General features: G+C 39.1%; 1 protein-coding gene across 13 annotated transcripts in view; it reads right to left on the reverse strand.

Annotated features, from left to right (window-relative positions):
- Nucleotides 1-542: 542 nt before the first annotated feature.
- MYO9B (myosin IXB) overlaps nucleotides 543-19,204 on the reverse strand; it is a 46,515-nt gene continuing 27,853 nt past the window's right edge. For 6 of the 13 annotated variants that reach the window (XM_083811257.1, XM_083811249.1, XM_083811258.1 and 3 more), the window contains 28 exons: nucleotides 19,027-19,116; nucleotides 17,873-17,983; nucleotides 16,676-16,715; nucleotides 16,061-16,183; nucleotides 15,514-15,594; nucleotides 15,219-15,329; nucleotides 14,567-14,689; nucleotides 13,931-14,080; nucleotides 13,650-13,816; nucleotides 12,328-13,278; nucleotides 11,728-11,794; nucleotides 11,235-11,365; nucleotides 10,409-10,566; nucleotides 10,089-10,279; nucleotides 9,568-9,666; nucleotides 8,886-9,062; nucleotides 8,349-8,390; nucleotides 7,681-7,792; nucleotides 7,179-7,249; nucleotides 6,519-6,711; nucleotides 6,103-6,231; nucleotides 5,377-5,482; nucleotides 4,501-4,632; nucleotides 3,253-3,376; nucleotides 2,723-2,770; nucleotides 2,091-2,230; nucleotides 1,592-1,719; nucleotides 543-1,451 (listed from right to left, as the gene is read on the reverse strand). In XM_083811257.1, coding sequence (XP_083667383.1) covers nucleotides 1,006-1,451; nucleotides 1,592-1,719; nucleotides 2,091-2,230; nucleotides 2,723-2,770; nucleotides 3,253-3,376; nucleotides 4,501-4,632; nucleotides 5,377-5,482; nucleotides 6,103-6,231; nucleotides 6,519-6,711; nucleotides 7,179-7,249; nucleotides 7,681-7,792; nucleotides 8,349-8,390; nucleotides 8,886-9,062; nucleotides 9,568-9,666; nucleotides 10,089-10,279; nucleotides 10,409-10,566; nucleotides 11,235-11,365; nucleotides 11,728-11,794; nucleotides 12,328-13,278; nucleotides 13,650-13,816; nucleotides 13,931-14,080; nucleotides 14,567-14,689; nucleotides 15,219-15,329; nucleotides 15,514-15,594; nucleotides 16,061-16,183; nucleotides 16,676-16,715; nucleotides 17,873-17,983; nucleotides 19,027-19,116 — 4,441 coding nt within the window. In that variant the 3' untranslated portion in view covers nucleotides 543-1,005. Of the gene's footprint in view, nucleotides 1,452-1,579; nucleotides 1,720-2,090; nucleotides 2,231-2,722; nucleotides 2,771-3,252; nucleotides 3,377-4,500; nucleotides 4,633-5,376; nucleotides 5,483-6,102; nucleotides 6,232-6,518; nucleotides 6,712-7,178; nucleotides 7,250-7,680; nucleotides 7,793-8,348; nucleotides 8,391-8,885; nucleotides 9,063-9,567; nucleotides 9,667-10,088; nucleotides 10,280-10,408; nucleotides 10,567-11,234; nucleotides 11,366-11,727; nucleotides 11,795-12,327; nucleotides 13,279-13,649; nucleotides 13,817-13,930; nucleotides 14,081-14,566; nucleotides 14,690-15,218; nucleotides 15,330-15,513; nucleotides 15,595-16,060; nucleotides 16,184-16,675; nucleotides 16,716-17,872; nucleotides 17,984-19,026; nucleotides 19,117-19,204 lie in introns of all 13 variants that reach the window. The other 7 variants (XM_083811252.1, XM_083811260.1, XM_083811261.1 and 4 more) reach the window with 7 other exon arrangements.

The raw sequence follows: 19,204 nt of genomic DNA on the forward strand, positions 1-19,204 counted from the left end.
CGCGGGGAGGAGCGGCGAGTTGGAAAGATCGCTGAATGTTTCTATTAAAAAATAAAATAAAATAAAATCCCAAACCTAAACCAACAAATGCCCCCACGCATCCACACAGGCTGCTGCTGCTCGGACCCAGTGGGGTAGCGTCGATACAGCCTCCGCAGCAGTGCTTTTCCCTCTCAGAGGAGCAGCACCTAGCATCAGGGATTTTGGACAAATTCCACAACAATGTGTACATGGCGCTCAGCTTTAAAGCGTTTTATGCATTAGTGCGCTTCGCCCTGAGGGATTTCACCACACAGATGTTAATTGTGAGGGGCTGAGGCAGCTCTGCACAGCACAAGCTGGGCTGTGTATTTGGTTCAAAGGGCACCAAAATACTTCATGGTGACACCAGTTTTGCCATTAGTGCTTCCCCTGGGTGGAGAGCTTTCCCACCGTGATTTGAAGTGCTGACAAAAAGCAAGTCAAAGCAGTGACTTCCTATCTAATAACTTGTTCACTAAGCAAGGCAGGTACTGGCAAAAGAACATTGATAAACTAACACATATTTTTAAAAAGTGCAATGTATTAATAAAAGTTTTTATACATTTTGGTCTCCGTTAAGGCTATTACAACATTAACCGTTTTGTAAACCACACAAAGTTGTCATAAAAACATACAAAAATCAAGGCAACACACATTGACGCAAAGTCACTGTTGGTCCCATTAGAGTCCATTGTAAGGCAAATGGAAAAAGGCACGGCAGCAGAATCAGGGGACATTTTTTTTCCTGTACACTCAATCCATGTATTTTACTCAAGGTAAGTTTTATGTTCTACTTCCTTGCAGGGTTTTAATTTAAAGTGAAGCATATTTCTTTTAAACAACCTTGCTTAACCCTTACAGTACTGTATGTTTCCAGGCTGTCTCCCCAGCAGCCACTTAAAAGAACATGAAAAGTCCACAGCCTCCAAAGGGTTAAAAACAAAGCTGCAGTCAACTTTTGAAAATCCAGACAGCTTAAGTATTTCATTCATCTGTACAGGGAATGTGGGAGTAAGGGTCCGAAAACCTCCGTTTTACTTTTGCTGTTGGTTCATATTCATCTAAAAGTTCCTGAGCGTGGGCCACTGCAGACCCTTGTGCAATGTATACAGAGTGGATTTTATCAGTTCGCCTTGCTGGCTGCTCCCTTCGTTTCACCACTATTTGAGACTCTTCATTAGCTGAAATCCTTCCCTGAGATTCTATACATTTGAAAATCCCAGGAGGAAGCTTTATATTTGCTGTTGGCATCACTGGAGTTCGACGGGGCACTTTAATCTTGGACAGCGTTAAAGATAGTCTGCGTCTTGAAGCCAGGGATGCAGAGGAAGAGCTTGAATAGGTTTGCAAAAGAGAAGGCACTTTGCAAATGTCTTTGGCAGGCATATTGGAGCTCTGAGCACGGCAGTGTAATCCAGAAAGTGTAATTCCTTTAAAGAAAAAATACACTGAAAGCATGAAAGTGTAATTCGATATAAGCAGCTGTGACCAGATAACATCTGGTCACCTGGCTGGCTGTATGCAGTGAAATATGTAGAATAAAAAAAGCACACACTACCTTAATACTGACCTTCGGTATCCATCCGTCCTGTTCTCTCCTCTAGCAGGCTCTCTGTGCTTGCTGAGGTCTCAGAGTCTACATTTTCCTCATCAGAGCCTCGCTGATCAAGCTCAGGTAACCGATAAGTTATATCTTCCCTACATCAAAAGAGAGAGCATAGCACTCTAGAAACATCTCTGATATAAGCAAATTTAAGCAGTACATATTTCAGAGGTATACCATCCTCAATAGAGTCATTAAATAATAATAATTTTCTTTCCTAGTCCTTTACATTTTCCTTTTCACCTTCATAAAGGCCTACAGAACATAATTAACTAGATCATTTAGGGACATGGTTTTAGGGGATGGTATCAGTGGTAGGAGGATGGTTGGACCAGAAGATCTTGGAGGTCTCTTCCAACCTTAATGATTCTGTGAAAAAAGTATACTGCTTTGCTGTCTGTATTAACTCCCAACTGCAAAAGGGCATGACCTACAGAGATGAAGGGTTTTCAAAGCTGTGACTTACTTTTCTTCTTTTATCGACTGTAAGCGATCAATGAGAATCTCCTTTTCTCGGTTATCAGCTTCAGAAACTTCCTCTTCTTCATTCAGTGAGTCCAGTTCTGAGTTGCTACTGTCATTTCCTTTAACCTGTGGGCTTTTACTCTGCAAGACAGTTTTATGAATTGGTCATAAGAAGCTACCCAAGTCCTGCCTGTCTGCTAGTTCCAAGGTGGAAGACAAATGAGTAGGACAAATGAAAGGCTCATGGAATTGAAGAGCTGTTAGTTATTCATACAAATGTTTCAAAAGGTAATAGATTATTTTTCTATTCACCTGATTTCTGTGTGTTACCTTTTTTGAAGCATAGTAGTTTGATTTGCCAAACTAACCTTAATTTTAGCAGTTAATTAGAAGCCAAATTATTACATCCAATACAAGTTACATTCAGAATGTCTATAAAATACCAGAGCCAAGGCAGAACGGGTCAGCAGCACCGCATGCATTCAGGGGAGAAAGTTGCACCAACACATGCAATCTCCATTGTTCAAGAGTTTTTAAAACCAAGTTACAACACATGTAGCAAGTTTAGTCATGCAGTAGTACCATTAAGAGAAAAAAAATAACATGCACTCTGAACACAGGCAATGTACATACCAGCATCCCCTCATAAGGGGAAGAAAACCCAAGTTTTACAGGCCAGAGCTAGAGAGAGATAAAGACCAAATTCACTATAATGTGACTTCTGATCAGTCAAAGGCGGTGGTGGTGTTTGCTTTTTTGAAACAGTATAATAAAAACAAAAAAAAACATATTTGCCCTAATAGAATGCGTCATATTTTTGTCCACCATCCATCTCTGGAGTGAAGGAACCCCTTTGCCATGCAACAGACTCTAGAATCTTAATCCTACTGATTGAATTATATGGAAATAGATTTAGACCACTATAAGAACAGACGCCCACTCCCGCACCCTTTATTTATCAAACAGACTCCAGTACAGCTGTATATTTAGCAGCCACCTACAGTTTTGGGCAAGTCCAAATCCCTTTTCTTCTCATCTCACAATTAACCTTCGACTTACCAAATAGGGTGGACAGGAAAAATAAGCAGCACATCCCCTCCCAAAGAATTAGGGGAATGCTTTCTGCTGGATGGTGTGGTTCTGTGGTTTATTTCAAAACTTACCGTATTCTGCCGAAGCAACGAGAGTCTTCGAAAAGCAATGCTTTCAGCTGCTTCCAGCTGATTTATTTCATCCATTTTTATCTTGTACTTCCTTATCTGTTCCTTTATCAGCATTTCTACACACCTGGACAAAAGGGAAAGAGTTTATTGAGCAGTCTCATGATGTAAAAGCTCTGGGGACAACCATGGTGGGATGAGATGCCTCTCCTGTCTTGGGGATGTTTCTCACGCACACATGGTCTGCAATCAGACTCTCCCAGTGCTGCTTTACAAGGGGCAGCAATGCATGATAGCAGGATGAAGAGTCCACCCACCACAGCAAGCAAAACAGGACACAGAGTGTTGCAGGTAACAGCACATGCTCTTCCTGGAATAATTAGAACCTCTCATGCTGACTCCACACAACAGTGGCAAGTGTACAGACATTACCATGGCTGCCAACTGCTTGTTTTCTCTGAATGATTTCCCTGTGCTGGTACAGATTGTAAGATACAAAATGATCCTGCAGCTGCCTTTTTCCACCTCTATGCCCCTATAGGTAAGTTACAAAAAGCTGTCATTTTCCAAACTGTTTTCATTGGAGGCCAGATATGCAGTGAGGGTCTTCAGAGAGCCCGAGCTGCTAGACGGTGAGGAGAACAAAAAGGATCAACTCCAGAACCTTCTTCAATTCAATGAAAACTCGGAAGGGGGTTTCCAAGTATGCAGGAGTCAGTTTGTACAAGTCATAACAAGCAGTAGGGTATCTCAGCAAGATGTATATGCTTAGTGTACAGTCCCCGACAAAATATTACATTGATGTAAAATACAAACCTAATTTATAAGACTTATACATCAGTGAATTTAAAAGGCCTGGAAAAAATCAGTTGGAACATTTTCTAAGATGAGTATCTGATATAAACACAGATTATGAAACTTAAGACTAAACCACAGTTCCTCATGTTTTTGTCAGTTAGAAGAGTTATGCTACTCTGAAGTTTTGTCTCTTCCATAATACTAGGCAAATAACTAATCCTGAACACATCAATGTAAACAAACATCCTATTTTATGCTTTGTAAATTTGAGACAGGTAGAAGGACTCAGACAAAGGCATGTAAATTGTCAGCACTAGCAGAGCCACTATGCAGTAACTTACAATCCTCAGTTTCTCAGCTTGATATGAATAAGGTTGTAACGAACTCAGGTGGCAGTAGTAGCCTTTCACAATATTTTGAAGGCCTACTTTGCAGCAGACTGCTAAAACTTACATGGTTGTTTTTGAAACGTCTTTCATGCTGGTTAAAGGGTCTGAGGTATCGGGACAACGTAAGAGGCACGGAGCAAAAACAATGGCCAAGGCATTAGGTGACATACGGTTGACATCTTCTATCAGAGCCACTCTGAAATTCAATGTTTAGAAAAAAAAAGTTAAGCAAACCTTGCTAGAATATCAGCCATCTGATCAAACTTTGCCAGAGTTCCCTAATACAGATATAAGGAGGCCCCTTGGGTACTGAGCACATACAACAGTACAAGTGTTTTAAAATGGATTTCACACCTACTAAGTAGAGAAGGTTTCATGCATAAGAAAAAGAAACAGAAGGCCACTAAGGTTAAGCGTGGTAGTAGTATAAAATCTGTCTGGTGATTCAGTGTTTCCTCTTTAAAAAAACACTTTTCCTTGCGTTCAGGGGGGGTCACTCAAACTTCAAGTTCCTCAGATGAAAGCAGCCCCTTTATCAGTATCATTGCTCCCAACACTAGCATATGTGCAAGCATTTATAATCCTTATGCAGTCCCTACTAAATATAATATCATCCACAAGTCACTAATTTACCCATATTTAATATGTTATGCCACATGAATCCTGGTGTTCAGAAAAACTCACTAAATCTCTCGGATACACCCTACCTTCAAAGTTGTATCAAATCTTACCAAAGTTGATAAAAATACAGCGGGTGGTAGAAGTAAGCGTGTGTCTGTTTTTAAGCACAACTATCAACTTCAATTCTTTCATTTCTAAAACAGTAATACAATCCCTACACTGACACACTCAAGGGGGGGGTTAGGCTTTTAGAAGGCTTCTAAGAACTCAAATAAGTCACATGGAGTTTTTCTCCAACTGAAATAATTGAACTCCTTACTTGACTAGGTGGAAGATGAGTCGTTCCAAGGTGTTGTGATTTGCTTGTGGAAGCTGTTCGAGGACACTGTAAATGGCACAGAGTTGCTCCTGTTTTTCTGGTAGTTCTGCACAAGAGGAGAAAACACAAGATTATAATTGCTGTGCAACACTAGTGGAAAGGAGCCAAGCGCCTTCTGACACTGTCTCAAACATTCTGCAATAGATAAGAGTTTAATTTCTTAGACACCATTTCACTTGCTAATTGGTGTAACTGGATGTTAAAGTAGCCCTAATGGCACTACAATTTACCTACTTTTTCAGATGCTGTTGTTATCATTAGCAATCGTGAGATGATGCACCATGATCTCCTACAATATTTAAGATGCCTTACTGCCACTGAAGGTAAATGAATCTAAGGGAGATCTATCTAGATCTAGTCCAGAACATCAAGGAGAATCAAAGAGAAAAAAGCTAAGAATCTTGCTGTTTTTTGAAAAAGAGATTGTATAGTGACATCCAGCTACAAAAAAAGGAATTCTGAAGCAAGGACATGTAAACTAGAGGACAAATGCCCTGAAAATCCCCCCCCCCTTTTTTTTTTTTTACATAAAATGTTTAAAATCATTGCTGTAAATCAACTGGAAGAAAGCTGTTTAGCCAACAAGAGCATCTTATACATTATTTTACCAAGTAAATACTGACAAAGGGGAAAAAAAACATTGCTTCAGGCATTTCTATAACCTACCTACAGCACGAAGAAAATCATTGTACTGTGCCGAGGTCATTAGTGGATCTGGTAATTCCCGAAGCCATTGCTTAAGGATGCCCGTAATAGTGTGAATAGGGTAATTCTCCAGTTTCACTGAGTTTGGATCTGAAACGAAATGTTTTTTTCTAATGTAGTTCATTTCTTTGATGAATACAATGGGCAACTGAGTGGTAACTCAGAAGGAAAAAATAAAAAAATCTGCTGATAGGCACTTTTATGTTACAGAGTAGCTTTTGCCAGCCAGAAAGAGGAATATAGATTTTACATTGAAAACATGCCCACCAAAAAGCTGTTTTTAGGACATTAACAAGTGGCAGATGCTTTCAGAATAGAAAAGAATTGCAGGGAAAACTGGCATGCAAGGAAGTCAAGTGTGGACAACATTGCCAGACCTGCTTGCAACAACTGCTTCAGCTCTTTCATACGATTTGCTGATCCTGATTTCCTGTAAATGCCTTCTGTGTAGAGGCCATGCATCTCCACATACTCCAGCAGCTTCTCCATGACAACGGGGACTGAATTTCTCTCACTGGTCAGGGAACTCACACATACTCCGAAGTGACGTGGTTCTGTATCCTGTTCATTCTGGAATTGATGTAGATCAAGCACTGTGAATGCCTGTTTCCAAAGCTAGAAAATTCTGTTATTTCATGTTACAACTAACTTATGCGTCCAGAAAAAAAAGCTGAATGCTTTATTCTAGCTTTCTACGAGCTTTAGTAAGGAAATATACCTTAGGATCAAAGGAAAGCAGCAAAGAAACTGTATGGTACACTTTTTTTTTTAAACAGTTTGTCTAATGCAGCACACACGCTCTAAAGGAGTTGTTCAGAAATGAGCTCGATCATCACCTTTTAATGAAGAATGTTCCATTTCTACAACTACTGGGCCTGGCTTTGACTATATGCAAACATAGAAAGGAACTTAACCATTTAAGAAAAGTTTATTCAGTTTCTGGACATCTGCTCTTTATTTGCTGAGCAAAAAAGACAGTATTTTGCATGCATCACCTGCGGTGTCATGGTATGGCACTCCGGATCTATAGTTCTTACCTTTTTTCCACAGGATGTACAGCTGCTCTGGATTTTGGACATGCACTTCTTGTGACAAATCAACTTGCAAACTGCAGAGAGTAACAATTGTTACAAACATTCCAAATCATGTTATAATGCTAGGTACCTTGTCTTATTCTCTTACTATATAACCTGCACATACTGCTCAGTAAGATTCAATTTGTACTGGCCAAAGTTATAAGGAAACTGTGTTTTCATAGAATTATTTAGGTCGGAAAAAACCTTCAGGATCATCAAGTCCAGCCATCAACCCAACCTACTGAGTCCAATAACTAAACCAGGTCCCTTAGTTCCATGCCCACACCTCTCCTATATACCTCTGGAGACAGGGACTCCACCACTTCTCAGGACAGCCTGTTCTAATGCTCGACCACCCTCTCTGAAGAAATTCTTCCCAATATCTAATCTAAACCTCCCCTGGTGCAACTTGAGACTGGTGATTTTGTAAAGCATGTGATAAGAATGAGTTTTTTTCACTTACCACTGCAGAGACATGCCTTTTCCATGGGCCAGATGTAGGATGAGCAGTGTTCACATGACTGCCGAATGCTCACTTGGTAGTTTGTGAATACGTGGCCATTATGTTCTTCAATCTGGTGGGAGATAGGGAGAAACTAATGGACTTCATCCCTGCTTCCTTCCCCCCCATTTTTTTTTAATTTAAAACAAAGCAAAAAAAACCCAAACCTACATACCCTATCCTAGATTTTCTAGTTTTCTTTTTGCAATTACAGCTGATGGCTTTGACCTTGAAACCAAATTTCATCCTAGCCTAAGGTAGTTGGGTTTGCTGGGTCATTTCATAACTGACCTACTGCCTTTGTTAAAGTTCATCGGCACAATGCTTTAGCTATAGTTTGTTTTTAATATTTTAGCAGTCGGATAGTTTTAAACAGTTCTGTGACTGAGAAAGATGCTATGGACAATCAAGATGCCAGAGTACCACCTATCCCTGCATAAGCAAGATCTTTGATTTTTGGGAACACTTTTAGAATTTTAAGAGTTTTATATTGGGTCATCCTTTCATACAAGAGGTAAGTGATTTATACTGCAAAGTGAAACAGAACTTATCAAGCTCTTTCAAGAGTGTTTCCTGTGTTCTTCCAGTACAGCTGAGGACTCAGAACATCGAAAAAGAAAAGTACTTACTGAACGATCTTGTTTTCGTTTCTTCTTCTGGGCTTTGGTTTGCTGCATTAAAGTACAGAACTGATGTTAGCCTTTGAAATCCACAAATTTCATTCCCTTTTCTCCCCTATTCAGTTTACCAGATTCTACTCCACCTCCAGACATTAGACACCATACTGCAGCTTCAACTTGTATGAGGCTTGCCTGAGCTCATGCTGACCGTGAATTTTTAGAAAGTCACTTGAGCTCACAGCCTGATGACAAGGCAATTTCACCTCCAAAACCTTCAGAGAACACTTAAGTTTTCACCAAATAAAATGCAAAAACATTTAAAGATTTTGAAAATATTAAGAACAAGTTAAATAATGAACCACTCCATAATAACGTATCAGCATTCAAAATCTGTAATGCATATGATTTGTTTATGGAAAACATTATTTCCCAAATAATGAAGGATGATGTCATCAAAAAGCTTTCTGAGGTAACACGGGTTCCTTACCCAAGGAGAGTAACATTGTTTAATCATCCCACAAGTCAGTTGCAGAGTGGGTTTTATACCTTGGGCTGTTCAGATTCCTCTTTTTTTGTATATCCTCTGATGAATTCATCCAGAAGGGATTGGAAAAGATTCAAAACCAGCTTGACTTCTTTCTCTTCCCTTTTTTTGGCCAGATTTGTAACTAGAAGCTGGTAATTTTCCGCCAGATCCTTGTAGCCAACATGGATTTGCCCATTCTAGAGAAGAAAAAATATTACTCAGAAAATAGTCTTACAGATACTGTTGATACAGTTACAGATTTTTAAGTGTTCAGGTTCAGAGGTGAGAAAGTCTGCTTATGATTAAAGTAAAGTATAACAGCCCATGACAGAAACAAATTAGCATACTTCCCTACTACACTGTAGAAGGGCACTACTTGGTTGAGACAAGGCTGAGTTGGAAGAATATTGGAAAAGGTGTTGGCAACTCTCTTTGGTGATTAAATACAGCAACTTGAAGAGGCTGAGGACAGCAAAACCCAGGCATTCTAAAAATAAGTTACATCTGAATGAACAAAAGGAAAACTAAACAGTCTGCTTAAGACTACATCAGAACTGTCATTTTTTTTCAAGTTTAACATTCAGCTTTGAATTCTGTGCTAAGAATTGCTTTGTTACAGAGCTGTAGATAAAACATTTAAACAGTACCCTTGACTAATTTATTAACTATCAATTTTTCACTTTACTGAGATTAACCACTTACAGGAGCAGAGTACATGGTCTTGATATTTCCTCTGAATTTCTCTGTGGCTTCAAAAAACAAACATTCAACGCCAGACTTCTGGGAGCGCAAGTCATTTATCTAAAACACAAATACACCTGCATCAAGTTTCATTAAAACAAGAACAAAACAGTGTTAAGGTTCATTTACCAGACTGAATCATTTATGACCATTCCAATTATCTAAAGCATCGTTTCCTAATGCACTGTGATGACACAAAAATAGGAGTTAGGCTCTGAAGAACTCTGTCTACTTCCTTACAAGGAAGTTTGCAAACAAAGGACTAACAAACATCACCTGAATTTATTGTAATATAACAAATGCAAAGGCTCAAAGGAAGGAATAGGAAGAGTCTTAAAACAGACTCAGTTCAGTCAAGCTACCAAATCAATTCCCCTTTGCTTTAAATCATAACAGAACCTTGCACCTAGAAAAGTAGTTTTTAAAATTCCACACAAACGATGAGCGCAGACCTGAATTTTATCACAGTTGAGTCATTTTACCTTGTTTAGAAGGAACTCATCAAGATGTTTCAGTTCATTGGCATTTGCAATCTCACGGGCCATGGAAGCTCGCCAATTCTGAGACACACTTGAGATCTTGCTGATCTTGATAGTACGGTTCTTCTTTGTTTTACTACTCTCCTTCACATGGCGTTCCCCTGCCTGGAGACGACTCGGCTGTCCAGAAGAAGCTGAGAAAGAAATTAATTTGTATTCTAAAGCACGAGAACTGAATTCTATGGTACTTGTTTCCTCAGTACCCACATAAAAGATTACAGAAAAGATATTAGCAAGATGGGGATCAAGTCAAAGAAAATCACCTTCCGAAACCTTCTGTGATCCTCCTGTTTCTGGAAACAGGATACAAGATGTAAGTGAGAGTCCGTCACCTTCATCAATCACATCAGGATACTCCTTTGGAATTTTCTTGTCTGGCTTTTTCCCCAAAAGTCTACGCAATGGACTTTTGAAAGCAGACCTGAACATAAAGCAAATGCAACCTTGTCATATCCAGAATGGAAGCTAACTCTGCTACAAGAAAAGGCTCATTTAACACAACAGGTAATGTTCAGGATAGAAATAACTTCTCTTGTGGATATTTACTCTAAAGCCAACCTTCAGAAAAGCTGAGCAGTAGAAGAGACAGTCTGAAAGCACATCTGGACATTATGTTGTTTACTAGAACACTACTTTCAACATACATAGACACAATAAATCCAAGACACCTTTTCCGGCTCAAGGAAGTCCCTGAGTTGCAAAATGCGAGCAGCTGGGAGAGCAGGCCAAGGAAACAGCAAACGTGTTTACTGTGTTCTTAAGCTTTTCCCCTGGTGTCTTACTCCTAAGTTGAGATAACAGTACTCTGCCCGCACCTTTGATCTGAGTCTGTATGTTGCTTAAGTTAAAAAGAACTGGTTCAAAGACAAGTGTTATGCAAGACGCAGAGAATCTGTTCCTCAACAGTGTCAGATATCACACTTATGTCAACATGAAGATCAAGTCAGCCAGCAACAGAGCCCCCCGTGTAGCTGATGTCAACACATCTCTCCACAGACATGCTCTTGAGATGCACAATTCAAGTACCGGGGGAAAGCCTCTTTTTTCATTTTCTTAAGGACAGCCCATAGTCACACACAGAGTACATACTTGGCATCTATTTGCTGACTTGCTGGCTGTGTGGAAACAGCTGAATCTGTGGTAGGTAAGAGGTCACTGGGCTTCTTTTGCAAAGGAGATTTCTTGTTGCCTTTTTCTTCTTCTATCGTATCTGGTGATAGCTACAGTAGAGAGAAGAAGAAAGTCTAAAAACTACAAAATGACTGAAAGAGATTCTTTAGGTGGTTTTAAAAAATAGAATGGTAAAAAGGTTTGCCTCTGCAAAATAAAACACTTTAGTTAATAGACATTAGCTTACTAAAACAAGATCCAAGCATATTTTATGCTTTAAGAGTCTACTTGTTAAAAATTAAGTTTTCAAATTGTCTATTTACTAGTGAGATTCTTTTACATAGATATCAAGCTAAAAATCAACTTGAAAGGAATCAAGGCATACAGAACATACTATAGTCAATTATTCACAGATCTTTAAACTTCATAAATGAGGATAATTAAACATAAGTATGCACAATGGCAACAGTACCTGATTCATAGCAACAGACTGGGCCAATGTTAAGAGATCATTTAATGAAGATGAAGTCCCCTTCTTTCTGCAATGTTACAAGATTAGCTTTAGAACGTGTTTTTTTGAAGCCTGTAGCCTGTTAATACTTATCAGATTTTAAATAACCCTACAACAATGTTACAATTGAGAGAGAACCCTTATAAATGCTTGCAACTCACTTTTAAATGCAAAAATAAAGAAAAAGAGCATGTCAGATTTCCTGTCATAACAGAATGGTCATGCTTGCAAACTGCAGGTCCCTAAAACCTTGTTTCTAGTGGACAAAATAGACATACAAATAAACTCCAGACATTAATTTAACTGAAGCTCTGACTCTATCTCAATTTGTGAAGGCAGGCTCTGTATCTTTTGTTAGCTTCTGAAAACATTCTACCCACACAGACTCAACTACAGACTTAAAGGGGACTTAAAGGCAAGACGAAGCAGCACTTGTTCATTGCTGTTTTCTCCCATAACATAGCCAGATGTACTGGATCATCAGGAGTTCTCCATCTATTCTGAAATATTACAGATAGCTGTTTTCTGAAAAAGTCAAAATAACTTGGAAGCTGTCCTTACGCCAACGGATCCTGAGGAGACTGATCTGCACGTGTTCTTCCATCCAAAGACTGGCTCAGCATGTCATTCTGACCAGCATCAGACTGTCTCTTTCCTTTCCACTTTTCTCTCTTGTACTTCAGTTTCCCTGGATCATCCACGTATCTCTGGATATTGGAAGAAGTAGGACTATCCAGATCTTTGGTTGCCTTCTGAGCAAGACGTTTGTTTTTATCTGCCCAACCTTCAGCTGGAGTTTGAAAGCTCCCAGTAGCAGAAAGTGTGTTTTCAAGATTCAGTGCAAGATTTGTCGGCCTTTCAGGACAGCTTTGGCTGCCCTTTAACAGGTTATTTTGGTTCCCTTGTGCTTCCACTCTATCAACTGTCTTATCTACTCTTTCTACTTCTGATGCAGGTGGTTGCTCAGGAATAGAACTAGTTTCTTTTATCTCGCTTGAGGGTGGTGTGTCCGAAATGGCTTTTTCTTCATTTGGACTCTCTTCTTCCACACTACTTCCCTGAAGGACAGCATCTTGTTCTGTGGATATTTTTGGCTCTGGAACAGTTTCCAGGGCCTCTTCAGAAGAGGTTTGTTCCTCATGGCACGTTAAAGTTGCTCCATCGAAGGTAAACAGGACATGCTTATTTTGTAACTCATTATGTTCCAGCCCCCTCTGCCGGCGGAATTCACGTTTCTCCCGGCTGTTTGTTACTTTCTCAGAGCCCTCTATCATGTTCTTCTGAAGTAACGTGGCTTTTTGAGATGAGCTTAGGTTTTCAGCTTGCTCATTTGGAGCTTCGTCTTTGCCCCCAACAGCTTCATCCGGCTCTGACTCATGTTTCACAGGCAATTGATCTGTTGCTGGTTCATCGCCCTCATCCTTGCTCATATCATTCTCTCTGTCTTGAGCTTCATGCATTTTTCTCTGTTCTTCTTCAGCTTTTTGCTTTTCTATAGCCATTTTCTGAAATCTGTTAAGATGAAAATACATGTAGTTTAATGCACAGTGGTCAAGAAAAATACCCACCAGTTTAAACAGAGCCTAAAAACCACTACAGACTCAGTACAAATAGACTTACAGTCCCAGTATGACACAATGGCGGACTGGTTATTAGCACTCGCATGCATCAATGCAGCTCAGTGGAATAATTCTCATGTACTAAGGGCTTAACCAGTTTCCACACTCCACTAGCCATTTGATACTGACAGCAGGATTACATTGTAAACAACTAGACAGTTATTACCAAGTCAAGTATCACACGCAACTGAACTTGGAGATGTAGTCAAGTAACTAAGCGGTTAATACGCATGTTTTCATGTCATTCTGCTCCTCTTTCTTTACCTCTTACGCTGAAGATGCCCTCTCACCACAGCTTGCACAAGACAAATTCTCTTCTTCTGCTGAAGGTAACATTTTTGCTCCCTATATCTTCGCCATACTGACTGAATATAAACAGCAGCATTATTCCTTTGCAGTGCCCTCCTAACACAGCGGGAACGCCAGCAAGCCTAAAAAGGGATATTTCTGAAGTGAAGAAGGAGCACACCAAGGTGGGGAGTGTTATTTGGGGTGGGGAGTTTGTTTCTTTTTAGGAAAAAGAGATTGGCAATTCTCAAAGATACCTGTAAAACAATTGCTGCTTGCCGTGTTCGGAGAAAGCGTCTCCTTTCTAAAACCATCCTGAGCCAGCTCTGAAGAAGAATGATTTTCCTGATCACTTCTTTGTGTAGTGTTTCCTGTAGTATCTGCCGTTCAGCCTCTTTCATAAAAACCTGCTCAGTTAAAGAAAAGCTCATCAACAAACAGTTCGGGTGTATTTCTACAAGCTAAAAAATGAGAATTACTTACTACTGAAGCAAACCTTAGTAGCTGACAGCAATTAGCACTTGCAAAAGTCTTTTTTTTTTTTTTAAAGAAATCTCAGTGTTAGGACTTTAAAATATAAACACGTGCTTGCAGTATTCAAATCAGAGAACCCTTCTAAAATGAAAACATCGACCTTGCTGACAAATACTAATAGTACTGATTTCCTAAAACTAATATCCTTAAAATACAGACTTGTACTATATTGTAGAAAGATAGGTTGGCATCAAAAATAAGGACAATAAATAATAGCTACTAACATCTCTGTCAACATTTACAGCAGTTAGGAAAACACAATTTAAATATGAACCACAGAAAAGAACACTTGTAAATGAACTGCACTGAATACAGCGCACATGAGTGTTTCTTATTTGATTATGGAAAGTTTCACAGACCTTGGTCTTCCCTATTTGACAGTAGTTTTTATCCAGTTGTAGTTTATTCAAATAAGCAAAAATGTCTTCCTTAGAGGCTCTGGCATTTTTGGGAAGTAGCACCTGAAACTGATCTATGAATTCCTGTGAAACACAGTAAAGGATGGGAGTTAGAAGTCAATTCACAAGTTTAGAGCTTCAGCTAGATTTCTAAATTTAAGCTAAGAAATCTGAGCTACAGGGATATGAAAATAATTATTTTTCATTCCAAACTGAGCTTTTTTTCCCCATCTTGTAAAATGCAGGCTTCATGCAGTCTCCAACTAAAGATGAAGATCACCTATACGTGATCTATAAAGCTACAAGCACAAAGTATTCTATAGAAAACTAATTCACATATGGAGACAACGAGCAGCACTGATTGCTTATACTTGCAATGCAGTACTGGGAATACTTTCCTTCATGAAACCAATAGAACAACATACTGGAAGATGACTCACACAATAGTTTAGACTACAACTTGTCACCATGTAGCTCTGTCAAAACTGTAATGAATTTTTACAGTTCACCCCAAGCTTCTCATGAATAGATACAAAAGACTGAGTCAATGCATGTTTTTCCAACAGCAGCCAGTATTTCTGAAAGCATAATCCACTTCCAGTTCCTCACATACCTGGAACGTATACTTGGCACTGTAGCCAGATCTTCTGATTCGCACGGTTTCAAGCATGCCAGTGTACCTTAACTGTTGAAGCACCAAGCTTTCATCAAAGAGCATCTCTTTCTGAAAAGAGAACAGAAGTCAACAGCTAAAAATTGCCTACTTCTGTTCAGTAGGAACAACAAACAATGGTCACCTTTCACCTTTACACAAAATGACAGTGAACAAGTCAGAAGAGAGATATTACAGGGCTAGAAGACTTCAGTGCACAGCACTCATGTCAGCTCAATTCTTACGGCAGTCTTACCTTCTCAGCATTGGAGCGGATACAGCGGATGAAGAACGGCTCAGCCTTCCCCAGTGTCTCCAGTAATTTATTAAGTGAAGTCTGAAATGAAACGTTCAGAAGTATTGTTTCTCTATATGTCAGCATTTTGATACACACTTGACAACAATACAGCTCCTTCCTCAGAAATAAGGTTCTTTCAGGTCCGATAGCTATACAAATCCTAATTCATCCAATATGGAAGTTCTTCCATACTCCACAGTGGATTCATGCACTTGTTTTTACCTTTTCCAGGATAATGAAAAGTGGAGTATGCCTCTTCTGTTACAGTAGCACTAGATCTGCATATGAGGCTAATTGTACAAAGAACTAACACATTTCATAGTGTAACGATAATCTTTAATTGCAGTCTAACTTTATTAAAGTAACAAAGCCTATTTCAAACAAATCCTAAGAGTAAAAAAACATTTTGGTTTTACAAGCAAGATCGACCTAGATTGCCAGGAAGGTATATTCTCATGAGGTCAGAGTGCACCTAGAGGTGTGTGCCACCTCATCAGCCACATACCTGGAATTGCGCGCTTATGCTAGGGGGTTTCTTCTTTTTGTGCAAGTGCAAGAGGGATTTTGTAGTTCGATCATGTAGAGTCATGCTTACTATGAGCTTCAGAGATTTGGAATCCAACAAGTTCTAGAAAAAAATTTCATAATCAACATAAAATATAAGTTTCTTAACTGAAGTATAAATATTTCTGTCTGCATTAAAATAAGATAAAGCTTACTGCTGAATGAAACTGCCTAGCTCCACATACAACGTACATGTTATACTTCAGGACTATTTCACACCAAAACATCTCAAAACTTTTTAATTGCCCCAAGAGTATCAGCTGAGCTATGTAGTTAGTTTGCCTTCCATGACTTGATTAAAAATGGCTTTACGTATTTATGACAAAAAAAAAAATCAAACAAGTGACAATTCACAATTTTCTTCTGTTCAGATCTTACAAAGGTGAACATTTACGTACCCTTCTGACTGTGAAAACTGAAGTTTTAAAGGATAAATGATAAGACTTCCCTACAGCACGAAAGAGTATTTTCTTAAGTGAGTTCTGTCAATCAAAATTCAAAAGTTCACAGCATTTAAAAAAAATAAGTGAGAAACCAGTTTATGGAATAACCTTACCTTGGGAATGATCTGCTTTTGTTTGATACCTCTACTTTTCCTGTTAAAACATCGAAGATCATTATGAAAAAATACACATGATTTTGGTTATTCCAGCAAGCCATAAATTGGTGCAATTTATGAGGCAAGATGAAGGATAGAAGAAAATGAGCACAACATCAGGGTGCGTTCATGCAGAGCCTCTAATGTGATCAATGCAAGAAATGCAAACTGCTTCTCAACAAGGTTTTTAATTTTTTAATTAAAACTTTAAGTATTGGAAGCTTTCAAGAGTGAACAGCCTCTGAAGTTAAAGCTATTAAAGCCTGTACTTTTGCATAGATATTTGTTTTACACATATGTATTTGTGCTTAGGATTGCCAGGACCATGCACTTTGTCCAAGTGAACCTCATGAGATTCAACAAGGCTACGAGCCATTGACCGCAACTCTGAGTGAAACCATCCAGCCAATTCCTTGCCCACTGAGTGGTCCATCCATCAAATCCATGTCTTTCTAATTTAGAGACAAGGATATCATGGGGGACAGTGTCAAATGCTTTGCACAAGTCCCAGTAGGTAATGCCAGTTGCTCTTCCCCTACCCACGAATGCTGCAACCCCATCGTAGAAGGCCATCAGATTTGTCTGGCACAAAATTTGCACTTATTGAAGCCGTGTTGGCTGTCACCCATCACCTCCTTATTTCACATGTGCCTTAGCAAAGTTTTCAAGAGGATCTGCCCCATGATCTTGCCAGGCACAGAGGTGAGACTGACTGGCCTGTAGTTCCCTGGGTCTTCCTTTAAACCCTTTTTAAAGTAGCCAACTCGTTTACATTTACTTATTATACAACAGACCGCAGACTGATTTTCTCACACAAGCATAGCTGCACACAGGTAAAGAGTCTTAACTCAGGAACATGCATAGCACTGACATTCTGAATTTCAGGAAACGATTAGATTTAGCTTGAGAGGTTTCATTGTCAGAAGTTTCACAGCAAACTTGTGCTACCTAACTGTCAGCAGGCTTAACTGTCAGTTTATGCAAAGGAAGCAACAAAGCATACTCTGTAGTCTTTATATTTTTAGAAGAAATTATTTTGTTCTTAATTGTTGTTTCATTTTTGCAGAAGACAAGCTTGGGACAAGTATATGGGCTGGAATAACTGCTTGGTTATTGTTGCATTTTCAAAGCAACACCTAGAGCACCAGAACTCACATGAAGTGGGAGCGGTGTTGAAGTCGATTGAGTGACCGAAGCAGCTTACAGGGATCATCTCCCTGCCATGGAAGTCCTTTAATACTTGCGATGATTTGTTCATGCATGTCTCTAAAACGATTCACAGCAAAAGAAAGATAGCAAACAAAGACATATGGCCATGAAGGAGAAAACAGGAGTTAAAAAACAAGAGATCCCCATCACCAAGTGTGCTCCAAACAGCAGCAGGTCAATCCCAGACTACTTTTTCCTAAACATGAATGATTATGATGTCAAGTCAGCACTTTCTACTTTGTTAGCGCCCTAAAATTCAGTTACCAGGGTCACATATTAAGTTACTTTCTAATTCTACCTTTCCATGTAAATTCTTAAGTCATCAATTCTGAATACACATAGGAGAATCTAACCAAATGTACTTAATGTGCAAAGGACCTAAGCTAAGAAGCCTTTTCAGGTAGACAGATCCAGGCTTCTCTATAAACAAGCACTAAATATTTATGTGTATATTTGACTACTAAAATGAGGCTGCATAAGCAGAGTCCCATGAGAAAAGCAAGTTAGAAAGTAGCCACTACAGAACATTTGAAATTTAATTATAATGATTTTTTTTTTAATATTCATTTCAAACTTATTTACACGTTTAGCTTTTCAAAGTAAGCCTGGGATGGTTCCTAATTTGTGGCTGATTCCGTTATTTTAATTAAGCATGCACCATGCTTGTGGAGTGTTGAGTCTTGGCACTGAACTTACCTTCTTTACTCTCCAGAGAGGCACAAACCAAAAATAACAGAAGCATAAGAGTCACTTTTGACTGTTAGATGCTATCACCTTTCTGAGCTGCTCAAAGAGGCAGTGACAACAGTCTCAGAGACGGTTGCTTGTTTCCCCTGATATCTCTGAACATTTTTAGAATATCAAGATTTTGTTTAAGATATTGCAAGGAAACAGATACATTAAACTGTGACCAAGCCTGAATTGCATCTTTAGTTCTTGGCTGCCTCAAGTGACAGAGGCTGTGTAGGATGAATTAATTAGGAAGTACCATGAAGTCATTACTTGATGTGTCTTCACTTTTACACAGAGCATGCTCAGAAAGTTACTCTGTCTAGGAATGTGCCTCCCTGGCCTTTAAGCCCAGGCCTATTTCTACTTACTTCTTGTTTTCATAAAAAGAAATGATGTCTTCAAAAGCATTTATATCGAAATCCTCAGAACAATCAAATGAGAAATCAAGCATTGAGCAGCTGCAAAAGGAACACGTATAAAACCTAAATATTCAACAGAAGGGCATATATGCCTATACAGAACAATGTGCGGAGCCCACTGCTGTAG

This window comes from Anser anser, assembly GCF_964211835.1.
Source record: "Anser anser genome assembly, chromosome: 25".
Taxonomy (NCBI): domain Eukaryota; kingdom Metazoa; phylum Chordata; class Aves; order Anseriformes; family Anatidae; genus Anser; species Anser anser.